This window comes from Galleria mellonella, unplaced genomic scaffold (genome assembly GCF_026898425.1).
Source record: "Galleria mellonella isolate WM207_F2 unplaced genomic scaffold, CSIRO_AGI_GalMel_v1 utg625, whole genome shotgun sequence".
Lineage (NCBI taxonomy): Eukaryota > Metazoa > Arthropoda > Insecta > Lepidoptera > Pyralidae > Galleria > Galleria mellonella.
In genome coordinates, this window is record NW_026442129.1 from 86874 (window position 1) to 100651 (window position 13778).

The following is a 13778-nucleotide window of genomic DNA, read 5'->3' on the forward strand; positions in this document are numbered from 1 at the left end:
TTTTATTTACTTGTATATTTTATCCTAACACTGGCGTTGGTTAATACCGCAAAGATAATAATGCAAGTGTTCGTATGGTGTAGTCACGGAGGCGCAGTGCTCGCCGCTGGGCTGCGAGGCGGGCTGCCGGCCGACGCGCGAGGGGCTCGCCTGCTACTGCAGCGACGGCTACGAGCCCCGGGACGGCCGCTGCGTCGGTCAGTACCGGGCGCTAGTACGCTCCCTCGCACCGCACCTACTCTACTAAATAAGTTATTTGTCTCTAATACTGTACTAGCTATAAAATATTTTTCAACTCTCAAACTGAACATAACATATTTAGATTTGTTCAAATGTAATTTATTATGTGTAAAAATCAGACACAGTACACTGTTCTACTAATTTTATAAATATGTAAGTTCGTTTCTCAGTTCTTTAACGATTTAAATAGAATTTAGCACTCAAATGGATCTTAATCCTACATTACCACAAGGATATTTTTTATCCTAATTGTCCATGACAAAATCGTAGTAGGCACGGCTAAAAGTCTTCTGTAGTATTCTAGGTTCCTAGAACTTTTGACTCAAAAATTTCTTGTCGTAAGGGTCCGCATGACATCAGTATTTTATGTAGTGTCACAAGCGTTCAGATGTAGGTTAATCGTAATCTGTGGCGTCATTAATCATAATTTGCACTCTTGTTATAAACGAAAACTTGTATACGTTCTGTGTGCACGTGTGTGTATGCGTACGCGCAGATTTCGACGAGTGCACGCTGGAGACGTCGTGCTCGCAGCTGTGCACCAACTCGCGCGGCTCGTACTCCTGCTCCTGCGTGGCCGGCTACGTGCTGCAGTCCGACGGCACCTCCTGTGCTGCAGTCAATGGTACCACTACCACCACCTCTCCCCCTCCACTACCATTAGTAATATGTGTACTACATTTTTTTTACAAAATACAGCAACTTAAATTACAGACCTGTGATACCGAATTATAATTCCTAATGAGTTAAAACCTGGCCAGGTAAATTGTTATTGTTAATACAGTGTAACTCTCGATAATAATTTTATTTGTACCAGTAAATATAATAATTCTTTTTTTTTTTAATATTAATCGTCAATTGGAGTCGTCCGTAACAGAATAGCAATTTATAAAAATTGATGAGAACCGACGATGTAGTTGCATTTGATCACTGGATGATAGAGGTGCGGTATGTGCAGAGCCGGTGGATGCGCCGCTGTCGCTGGTGGTGGTGACGCAGACGAGCGTGGAGCGCGTGTGGGTGGACGCGCCCGCGGACGCGGCCACGGCCACGGACGGACCCACGGACACGCACGCGCACGCGCACGCGCACGCGCACGCAGCCGCGCGCAACGCCTCGCTGCCAGCGCTCAACGTGCGCGCCGTCGACTTCGACTACACCAATGGGTGAGGCTGGACGTTATTTTGGATGAAACTGTTATTATACGTGTTATATACTGGCCACCAGTCGCTAGTTCGAATTTTTATATATGTGAAATATCTATTGACATGTGTCACAATTATTCTATTCTAATAAAATAACTTATGTAGATATACGTATTTTATAAATTGGCGACGATGTCAACTATCGATACAAAAAAATTGAAGAAAACACGAGCCTCGCTACGGGGTTTACTCACAAAACTAGAAAATTATATCACGACTAACGAAACAATCCCTCAAGAAGAAATTCAGTCAAGACTTCAATCACTTCAAGAAACATTACGAAAATTACAAGAAATTCAACACGAAATAGAAACAGAATCACCAGAGGAACAACTTAATGAAGAAATAGAAACAAGGTACGACTTTGAAGAGAAATGTACAATTTTAAAGACCAAACTTTTGATACTACAAAACAGAAATCACGAACCCACCGCAGCACTACAGCTATCCCCATCACCTTCGAGCACCAATTCACGTCAAGACAGAAATCCCAAAATGAACTTTCAACCATTTCAAGAAAAGGAAACCTTTAAAAATTTTACGAAAAGATTAACAGTATATTTCTTATTAAACAACATTGAAGACCCTAAAATTAAAGTATATATATTACTATCGGCGTTATCTCCTGAACTTCATGAAAAGTTACACGACCTATGCTCTCCTGAGGATCCAATTAATATGAACTTTATAGAACTTACTCGTACACTGGATGACCACATAGATCCAAAACCGAGTGTATGGGCATTACAACATAAATTTATTACACGGGTACAAAAAGAGGATGAAACAGTAGCAATGTACGCCTCCGAATTAAAGAAATTGTCCAACAACTGTGAATTCAAATGTCAAAACTGCCATAAACCAACCTTAGAAAGCTTTATATCACTGCAATTTATCCGAGGATTGAAGGACAGTGATATAAGAATAAGAATCCTACAAGACCGAGAAACTCCACCTTTTACGAGATTGGTACAAATAGCTACATCCATGGAAATGGGAAAATCGGAAAACATACGAATGTCTACAGACATCCACAGATATTCTGACAGCCTCAATAGAATTACAAATATAACAAATAAAAGTAATTATGCTAATACATCACCATCTCAAATACAAAATCGAAGACTACCAATAACAATAAAAGAATTGAAAGGAAAATGCTACCGATGTGGAAAAAATGACCACCAGTCTAAAGAATGTGGTGCTCTAAAATCCATTTGCATGAAGTGCAACAAAACGGGTCATCTAGCGCGTGTTTGTTTACAAAGAAACCTAAATATGAATAAATTAGATGATACGACAAGTAATACGAGTGATGACAACACGGGGGATATTAATCTCATGAAAAGTGAAATATCAGAAAAATACATGATCCCAATAAAAATTGAGAACATACCAATCAATATGGAATTTGACACTGGAGCAACATTGTCATCAATATCCCTGAAACAATTCAAGAAATTGAATATCAGAAACCGAATATTCAAAACTGATATGAGATTAAGAACATACACTGGAGAAATTATTAAACCCTCAGGAGTTGCTTACGTCAAATATGCATATAAAGATCAGACCTTTAATGGAAAATTATATATAATCAACCAAGACGTTGACGCAATTTTTGGCAGAAGCTGGATGAAAGAACTTACAATAAAATTATCAGATATCAATATAATACGAAATTCAGAACCATCTACGAATCTTGATCAATTATTAGAAGAATATACGAACACTGTATTTAGGACCGACTTAGGAAAAATACCAAATTACCAAGCTCATCTGAATCTCAAGGATAATATACAACCTATATTTATTAAACCTCGTCGTATACCGTATGCTTTAAAGGAAAAAGTTGATGTAGAGATAGAGCGACTATGTTCAGAAGGAATCTTAACTAAAGTGGACCATGCGGAATGGGGAACTCCAATCGTACCGATCATAAAACCTAACGGCACTATCCGTTTATGCGCAGACTATAAGGTAACCCTTAACAAATGTATCAAGGATGAACAATACCCAATCCCCATAATTGAAGACATATTCGCAGAAATGAATGGAGGGAAATACTTCTGTACCTTAGATATCAAACAAGCCTACCTAAATTTAGAAATGGATGAAGAAAGCGCCCTTCTACAAACGTTAAGCACACACAAGGGAACTTATAAAGTAAATCGATTGATGTTCGGTGTTAAGGTAGCACCTAGCCTATGGCAAAAATTTATGGATCAATTACTTCAGGGACTAGATGGAGTCAAATGCTTTTTTGATGACATTATTATTCAAGGAACCTCAGAAGATCAACTCCTATCACGACTGAGACAAGTTCTTCAGAAACTCAAAGAGAGTAACCTGCGCGTCAATAGAGAAAAATGCAACTTTTTTAAGCGAAGTATTAATTACCTAGGACATATAATAGATGAAGATGGACTACATAAAAATAAAGACAAAGTGAAGGCCATTATGAAAACAGAGAGACCAAAAAACGTAAATGAATTAAGAACCTTTCTTGGTATGGCGAATTATTACAATAAATTTATACCCAACTTAGCCTCAATAACAAATCCCCTAAATGAATTACTAAAGAAAGAAAAGGAATTTCAATGGTCCTCCAAATGTGAGACAAGCTTTAATAAAATTAAACAGGAGATATTGAGTGAAAGAGTACTCATTCATTTCGATCCCAAAAAACCATTGATAATAGCCACGGATGCTTCTCCAACAGGATTAGGAGTTGTTTTATCTCATAAACTAAAGGATGGATCTGAAAGGCCAATCGCATTTGCTTCTCGATCACTTTCAACTAGCGAAAAGAAATATAGTCAAATCGATAAAGAAGCTACAGCCATCTTTTGGGGTATAAAAAAATTTTTTCACTACTGCTACGGTCGGAAGTTCACACTGATAACTGACCATAAGCCTCTTACCTCAATCTTTCACCCACACCACACACTTCCAGCCCTAAGCACAATGAGACTGTTCCATTACGCACATTTTCTATCAGGATTTGATTACGATGTAGAATACAGACCGGCATCAAAACATTCAAATGCTGATTATTTATCAAGATTTCCAGTGGAATATGTAAAAGAAAATTCTAGAGATCAACACTGCACATTCCAACAACAACAAATTAATACGCTTGATGTCCGACCAGAACTTATAGCTAGAGAAACAAAAATAGATGAAGAACTTAAAATATTATTGGAAGCACTAAAAACAGGTCACTCAGTACGACAACATGGCTATAACGATAACGAACTTACACTTCAAGACAATTGCATTTTGAAAGGAACCCGAGTTGTAATACCGCACAGCCTACGTAGCCGTGTACTTGACGAACTACACGAAGGACATGTTGGTATTCTTAAAATGAAATTATTAGCACGCAGTTACATATATTGGAAAAATATAGACACAGATATTGAAAACAAGGTAAAATCTTGCAGAGCATGTCGATTACAACAGAATGAACCCCCAAAAGCGCCACTACACCATTGGGAGCAACCTACAGAACCCTGGCAACGACTGCATATCGACTTTGCCGGACCTGTACAGGGTTACCAACTTTTAGTTGTCATAGATGCCTTCACAAAGTGGGTTGAAATCTATCCTACTAAGATTACTACAAGTTCGTGGTGTATTACTAAACTGAAAGAACTGTTCACTATATTTGGAATACCACATACATTAGTATCAGATAATGGACGACAGTTTATATCTCAAGAATTCGACTGTTACCTTTCCAACTGTGGTATAAAACACTCAAAATCAGCTCCCTACCATCCAGCGACTAATGGCCAAGCGGAGCGCTATATACAAACAATAAAAAGGGCGCTACGTGCAATGGAGGGGGAGAGGGGTGACATTAATGATAAACTTCTGACCATTAAGACACGACTCAGACGTACCCCGACCTCCAATGGTCGAACACCATATCAGCTTCTGTTCAATCGAGACATTAGAACCAAGCTCCATGTCATGTTCCGTACCACACCACCACTAGCGGTAGCTGAATTGAACAACAGGCCTCCTGTCAAACAAATGTATATAACAGGTGACCGGGTCCAGGCTAGAAGCTACTCTGTACGCGGGCCAAAATGGGAATTTGGCAATATAGTAAATAGACTGGGACGATTGCACTACGAAGTACAGACCGACCAGGGAGCTGTGTGGCGTAGGCACGTGGAGCAGTTGTTACCGGCTCCAGGAGTCCAGCAGTGCAGAATAGCGGCGGAGGACTGTTATATACTGGCCACCAGTCGCTAGTTCGAATTTTTATATATGTGAAATATCTATTGACATGTGTCACAATTATTCTATTCTAATAAAATAACTTATGTAGATATACGTATTTTATAATACGCATTGTTTTATTTTTTTTTTTTTTTTTTATTTTTATATATATATATATATATATATATATATATATATATATATATATATATATATATATATATATATATATATATATATATAAATATTGTGTGTAGTTTCGTCGTTATAATTCTAAATATTTTTTTCTAACCCCTGTGTGGGTGCAGTCGCATACTTCTGTAGAATAAAGTTTCTTTCTTTCTTTATTTCTTGCTTTCTTATTATTTAAATATATTATTTAATATTATACGCTATTTATTTCAAATGAGATATATTTTTAATTTTGTTTACATCTTCATATTATATACCAATAATATAAAATAATAATAATAAGTAATAATTTGAAAAATATCATATGTATAGTAGAAACATAGAAGTTCTCTCGTTTATTATTTTGTAATATTTACAACATTATAATATTACACACATACTGTTGGAGATATATATATATATATATATATATATATATATATATATATATATATATATATATATATATATATATATATATATATCATAGTAACATTTGTGCCGTGTTACGATACGATCACAGCACGATCTGCTACGTGCACCACAACCTGAGCAAGTCGGGCATCGTGTGCGTGGACGCGGACGACTTCAGCCGCCGCACCGTGCTGCCCACGCCCGCACTCTTTCCAGACGTCAACTGTAAGTCTTATAACGAAACACCGCGTCATTCCGCGTGTATACCGCTCGCGGTGCTACTCCGCACTACGGTGCACCACACTACAACATAGCGTAGTACACTACTCCATCACACCACACAGTTTTTACACTATGCCACACTACCCCACACACTATGTGGTACTACGCCACACTTCACTTTCAGTTTGTTGTAATAGTGTCGATAACAATTTTAATTTGCATCTATAATATATTAAAGAAGAAATATAAAATATTTTGTCTATAACTTGTATAATAAATCTTTATTACGGTTACTATTACTGTGTGTAAGGCACTCGTAGAGCGATAACAGATTGTAAAGAAAGAGTACATTCCTGTGGGTGTGTAGCCGTGAGCCACATGGCGATCGACTGGGTGTCGGGCAACTGGTACCTGGTGGACGAGGCGCGCGAGGCGCTGTACGTGTGCGAGCGCGAGCTGGCCAGCTGCCGGCTGCTGCTCGACTCCGGCCTCGACAAGGTGCACGGCTTCGCCATCGACCCCACCGTCGGGTTAGTGACTCCACACGTGACACGTTTACCAACCAAGCGATCCATGTATTTATTTATTCATAGGAAAACCAGGGCTAGCAAAAAGATACAGTTTAGGATAACACAATAAGCCAGTAATAGGTTTTCACAAGTAGCAACAATATAGATACAAGGCGCTGTACACAAAGCAACAGAAATAGGAGTTAACAAAAAAAAATGAATAAACAAGAGGAATGAAAACAAAAATAAAATAAAATAATGATGAATAAAATATAAAGTAACAATAAATTTGATTAAAATATGGCCTTCTTATCCATACAATAGTTATTCAAACTGACTATAAATAAAAAAATGCCTTCTCAGTTGGTCTCTCACTGTATGTATTACATACATTATTGACATAATTCACGTTTTTTGTCTCCAAATAGTAAAAGGTACAGCAGCAAATCACTAAAGATTGACTGAATTAAACTTGGTGATGTCAGCGGTGGTTTGTGATGAAAATAAAATAAATAAATATTAGTAACTCACAACTCGAGTGTGACTAATTATATTACTAGATTATAATTATATTATTACTAAATTATATTACTAATTAATTATATTCGAGTATTACGTTTTTAATTATACCGAGCACATTTGTTTATTTATTCATTAGTGCATGTACCATATGTGTACGTGGTGGACTTAACGTTAAAAGTATTCTCTCTCAGTCAACCATAGGGAAGGGTCAGAATAGGGTCGTGTTGCTGGGCAATAATAAGTTTGCTAGTGGGCACGTGCAGGTTCATGTTCTGGACGGTGTGGGGAGCGTCGGCCCCGAGCGTGGAGCGCGCGGACCTGGCGGGCGGCAACCGCACGGCGCTGGCGCGGCTCAAGCTGGTGTACCCGTCCGCGCTCACGCTGGACCTGCCCGCGCGCGCCCTCTACTGGCTCGACGCCTACCTCGAGACCATCGAGCGCGCCGACTACGACGGCCGCCGCCGCCGCACGCTGCGCTACCAGCCGCTGCGCAGGGGATACGTGGTTCGTATAGCGCACCGCTCTGCCCTACGGTACTCGGCCGGCGTCACATTACGCTACACTAGCAGGCGGCGCTATAAGAAGTTGTTCAGTGACTAGATTATTATGCGACTTTTCAATTAACCTTAGATTTTTGGGATTTTGAATCCCTTTAAAGCTATCGAGTAAATAAAAGGACATTTATTTTTAACAACCGTGTATATAGCTCAGTGGTACTGGTCCCGGCAGACGCAGAAGCTGCAGCAGATGTCGCTGCTGGAGAGCACGCTGTACCTGCCGCTGTGGGACAACTCGAGCGTGGTGGGCGTGGCGCGGCTCGGGCCGCAGCCGCCGCGCCACGTGGCCGCGCTGCACGCGCGCCCCGCCGCCGCGCTCGTCTACCACCGCCAGCGCCAGCCCGCAGGTGCGCAGTACCTACGGCGCTCAGTGCCATCGAGCTGAGCCGCATTACTATCACTTCAATACAATTTTGTAACGTTCCAGGCCTTAGTAAGTCTCTCAAAAGTTACGAGAATGAGAGACAATAATTTCTTGATCGATTAGTAGTCAGTTTTTGTTTAATAGATATAAATACTGAAATGCGAATGTGTGTGGTGTGTTGCAGTGCAGCACCCGTGCGCGCGGCAGCGCGGCGGCTGCGCACACATCTGCGTGACGGCGTACGCGCACGGCGCCGCGCGGCCGCACTGCCTGTGCCGCCACGGGTACCGCCGCGCCGGCCACGGCGACTGCCTCCGTGAGTGTACACCGCCACCCTACACCGCCCCGCGCCGCACCGCACCACACCGCACCACGCCGCACTACACTACACTACACTACACTACACTACACTACACTACATGTCATCTGCGTGACGGCGTACGCGCACGGCGCCGCGCGGCCGCACTGCCTGTGCCGCCACGGGTACCGCCGCGCCGGCCACGGCGACTGCCTCCGTGAGTGTACACCGCCACCCTACACCGCCCCGCGCCGCACCGCACCACACCGCACCACGCCGCACTACACTACACTACACTACACTACACTACACTACACTACATGTCATCTGCGTGACGGCGTACGCGCACGGCGCCGCGCGGCCGCACTGCCTGTGCCGCCACGGGTACCGCCGCGCCGGCCACGGCGACTGCCTCCGTGAGTGTACACCGCCACCCTACACCGCCCCGCGCCGCACCGCACCACACCGCACCACGCCGCACTACACTACACTACACTACACTACACTACACTACACTACATGTCATCTGCGTGACGGCGTACGCGCACGGCGCCGCGCGGCCGCACTGCCTGTGCCGCCACGGGTACCGCCGCGCCGGCCACGGCACTGCCTCCGTGAGTGTACACCGCCACCCTACACCGCCCCGCGCCGCACCGCACCACACCGCACCACGCCGCACTACACTACACTACACTACACTACACTACACTACACTACATGTCATCTGCGTTACGCGCACGGCGCCGCGCGGCCGCACTGCCTGTGCCGCCACGGGTACCGCCGCGCCGGCCACGGCGACTGCCTCCGTGAGTGTACACCGCCACCCTACACCGCCCCGCGCCGCACCGCACCACACCGCACCACGCCGCACTACACTACACTACACTACACTACACTACACTACACTACATGTCATCTGCGTGACGGCGTACGCGCATACCGCCGCGCCGGCCACGGCGACTGCCTCCGTGAGTGTACACCGCCACCCTACACCGCCCCGCGCCGCACCGCACCACACCGCACCACACCGCACCGCGTCGCACTACACTACACTACACTACACTACATGTGCTCATCAAGGTCTACCATGAAATATTTTTCAAAACTTCAGGGCCGAACAAAACACACATTTCATGTTAAAATTACATATACATACCATTTTAAAATGTTAAAATGTCATTCTTTTGGACTTTTATGGTAGAATTTATTACAATTGAAATATTAAGCTCCATTTACTGGGCCAATTTTACATAAACAAAAACACTAAATTCAGTCCGAAATTTCGGAATTTCATTTCATGGTAGGCCCTCAGTTTTAGTTACACATCTACATATTAACAAACAGTTCCATCTTCAGCATTTGAATAAATTATCAGAATCAAGAAAATTTTAAAAGTAGATTTTACTAGTTTTTTTACAGTAAAATATTTTTACAGTAGTTTTGGACAGTAAAATATTTTAGACACGGCAACGGATGGGAGTGAATACAGTGTGAGGCGGCTAATTTGTAAGTGATGCGGCAGGGCCGGAGGTGGACAGCTACCTGGTGGTGGCCCGCGGCGCGCCGCCGCTGGTGCAGCTGCTGGCGGCGGGCGGCGCCGACGAGGTGGCCGCGCCCGCCGCCGACGCGGCGCGGCCCACCGCCGCCGACCTGGACCTGCGCCGCCGCCACCTCTACTACTGCGACGTGCACAAGTCGGTACTCGGCCTCGCAGCCCTGCTCATACACTCCCTCCCACACTACGAGTATTACTCAACCTTCATTTATTATTTTAATATTGTTCCATGCATTGCGGCCCAAGCTATTCTGAGATTCCATTATTATATGTACATATGTTGTTTTCTTGACAATGGTCACGTATTGCAGATACGAGATAGTTCGTCAAAAATTGGACGGCAGCGAACGTGAAGTGTTCATTGGACAGGATGTGGACAACTGCGAGGGGCTCGCCGTCGACTGGATGGGTGAGACTCTGCTTGTAACCATGGGACATGAAAGTCGTATACACGGTTACAGTTCTCTAACTTGTTTATACTCGTAGTTTATTGATATCATTCTGATCCTCGCATTGTTTTCACCGGAAGTGACTAGTGTTTACATTATCATATTTTATTGCAACTATTTACGATACATTTGTCGCGAATTTATTCTCTTAGTCACATGCAATATTTGAAATTTTATGATTATATTCTAACATTAGCCTATTTGAAAATTTATTTTGTTGGTTAACTGCTGCTTTATACATTGCAGTTATATTGTGGTTGTGCAGGCGGCAACCTGTACTGGACGGACGACGCGCTGGGCCGCGTGAGCGTGGCGCGGCTGGCGGCGGACGGGCCGGACCGCGTGCAGCGCGTACTCGTCGACGAGCCCAACTTCAACCCGCGCGCGCTGGCGCTCGACCCCGCCAACGGGTCCGTACACGCGCACGCGCACACACGCGCACACACGCGCACACACGCATACACACGCATACACACGCGCCGCGCACTATACGTACGCTGCATTATCCAAATCATAGATCGTCCAGTCAAAACGTCAACGACCTTTGCACAGTGGATCCTTACTTCATGCAATATATTTTATCGTTTTTAATTAAGAGGACCTACCACGAAATGTTTTCCGAAATTTCGGGACTGAAAGAAACACTAATTTGATGTTAGAAGTTTAGATAAATATTAAAAATGTTAAAATTTAATTCCTTCGGACATTTACATATATTAGGATTTGTCGTCGAACGAAATGTTAAGCTCCATTTACTGGGCCGATTTCGGCATGAACAAAGCCACGAATGAATGTATCTTCAAAGTTCTACAGCGTTTATATTTTTAATTGTACATTTAGATCATGGCCATTTGAGTATTAATTTATTTCCTGAGACTATATAGTGATTAAATTTATATATTAAAATATATATATATATATATATATATATATATATATATATATATATATATATATATATATATATATATATATATATATATATATATACCACTTATCTGACCTTGTTACGTACACGGACATTTACTACTATCTTATAATTGCATATTCTTACTAGATATTATGTGTGAATCAGAGTGATGTACTGGACGGTGTGGGCGAGTGCGATGTCGGCGCGCGGCCGCATCGAAACCGCCGCCATGGACGCGAGCGGCCGCAGGACGTTGATCGACACCGACTTGCACTGGCCCAACGGACTCGCGCTACATCCTGATGGGGCCACCCTCTACTGGTGTGTTTTGCAGTAAAATATACTTAAGTAGTGTAATCCTTCGAGCCGGATAATAATTTACACTGTTTTCATGACCGCGCTACAATCTCTGACAAGATGGCATTGATAGTTTAATACACAAAAAGCTGAGATCAATCTTCACAAAAATTTTATAGAGTTTATATAACAGTGAACTTTTTCCAATAAAATATGTAGAGGCATTAAAATTGGTGACGTATAAAGCATATAAATATTTAAACTTTCTTCTTTTGAAGTCGTTAAAAAATCAACTTATAAAGATTTAAGATAAAGATAACGTGTAAATAAGTGTATATGTATGTATCAGGTGTGACACGTACTTGAACAAGATCGAGCGGCTGGTGTTAACGACGGGTGCTCGCGAGCTGGTAGTGAGCGACGCGCCGCACACGCCCGTGCTTAAGCCGTACGGACTCGCGCTGCACGAAGGTAACTCACGCCACCACGCTCGTATAGCTTCCTTCTAACGAGCCAGCTATTTTACTATAGTATGAACAAGTAGTCATGTTTTTCATGAAAACAAATTTAATAAAAACCAATCAGAGTCACGTGTGTGTGTGCGCAGGCGCGGTGGTGTGGAGCGAGCACGGCACGGGCGCCGTGCGGCGGCTGCAGGCGGACGGCCGCGTGCGGCTGCTGCGCCAGCTGCCGCCGCCGCTCTACGACCTCAAGCTCGTCTCCGCTGCCGCGAGGACCGGTACGCTCACATCTTTGCACCTCCGGCCGAGACACGCCGAGCGACTCCGGTGCTGCATCGTCACGTGCTCGGAACGAATAGTCGCCTTTCACGTGTAGCACGATCTACCGGGACGAGGATCAAATATACTGATACGGGTTGCGGTGCTGTTCATGTCTGTAATTAACAGAAAATACTAGCGCTCAAGTGTCCCACGTAATGTAAATAAATGTCGCTTCGCTGATAATGTCTCGTTTCTAATTTTTGTTTTCGGGGCCTAGTGGTTTTAACAAAAACAATATATTAGGAGTATAAAAGCGATGCGACAAGAGCGTTCCCTGTGTTTTTGCGGACGTGATAAGTGTCGCGTGTCGGGCAGGCGAGAACTCGTGCTCGCGGGCCAACGGCGGCTGCGCGGAGCTGTGCCTGGCGCGCAACGCGTCGGCGCACGTGTGCGCGTGCGCGGCGGGCGGCCGGCCCGGCGCGCGCGGCGGCTGCCTGCCGGCGCCGCCCGCCGCCGCGCCCGCGCCGCGCTGCCCCGCCGGCCAGTTCCACTGCGGCCGCGGGTACGTACACCGCGGCACACCCGCGCACCACTACACCCGCGCACCACCGCACCACCGCACACGCATACGGTAACGGTTGCTCTGTGGCGCAGGCGCTGCATCGACGCGCTGTACGTGTGCGACGGCGACGCGGACTGCCCCGACGGCTCCGACGAGAACGCCTCGCCCGCCGGCCCGTGCGGTGAGCCGCCCGCACTACGCTACTCCGCACCATGTCGCACCACACTTATTATTATATTTCATTTTACTCTGTCAATTATATAATTTCTATATAATAGTAATTTTTATATTCAAATGTTAAATTGGAGACTCTCTATACGACAGAAGCGGAGATAAAAAAAATATTTTGTGTTTAATTTCAAACTTAATTACAAAAAAATAATTAACAAGTAACAAAAAAGGAAAAGAAAAACGCTTAAATATTGTCACTTAGCTATATGCCATGTTTTTTAATATGATAATATGATTTTTTTAGCGGGCACCGTTCTCACGACAGTAGGACTGAGTGTATACGTATTGATTTATATAATTCTTTTACTGTTTCGAAA

General features: G+C 43.9%; 1 protein-coding gene across 1 annotated transcript in view; it reads left to right on the forward strand.

The window, feature by feature from the left end:
- LOC113511295 (prolow-density lipoprotein receptor-related protein 1-like) overlaps window positions 1-13778 on the forward strand; it is an 87613-nt gene that overhangs the window by 15740 nt on the left and 58095 nt on the right. The window contains 17 exon segments of the mRNA XM_052899683.1: window positions 84-197; window positions 737-865; window positions 1199-1406; window positions 6373-6488; window positions 6853-7015; window positions 7780-8020; window positions 8246-8420; window positions 8622-8934; window positions 8937-9151; window positions 10258-10429; window positions 10602-10699; window positions 11005-11149; window positions 11815-11970; window positions 12296-12417; window positions 12554-12685; window positions 13044-13230; window positions 13323-13411. Of these exon segments, the coding sequence (XP_052755643.1) occupies window positions 84-197; window positions 737-865; window positions 1199-1406; window positions 6373-6488; window positions 6853-7015; window positions 7780-8020; window positions 8246-8420; window positions 8622-8934; window positions 8937-9151; window positions 10258-10429; window positions 10602-10699; window positions 11005-11149; window positions 11815-11970; window positions 12296-12417; window positions 12554-12685; window positions 13044-13230; window positions 13323-13411 (2775 nt within the window).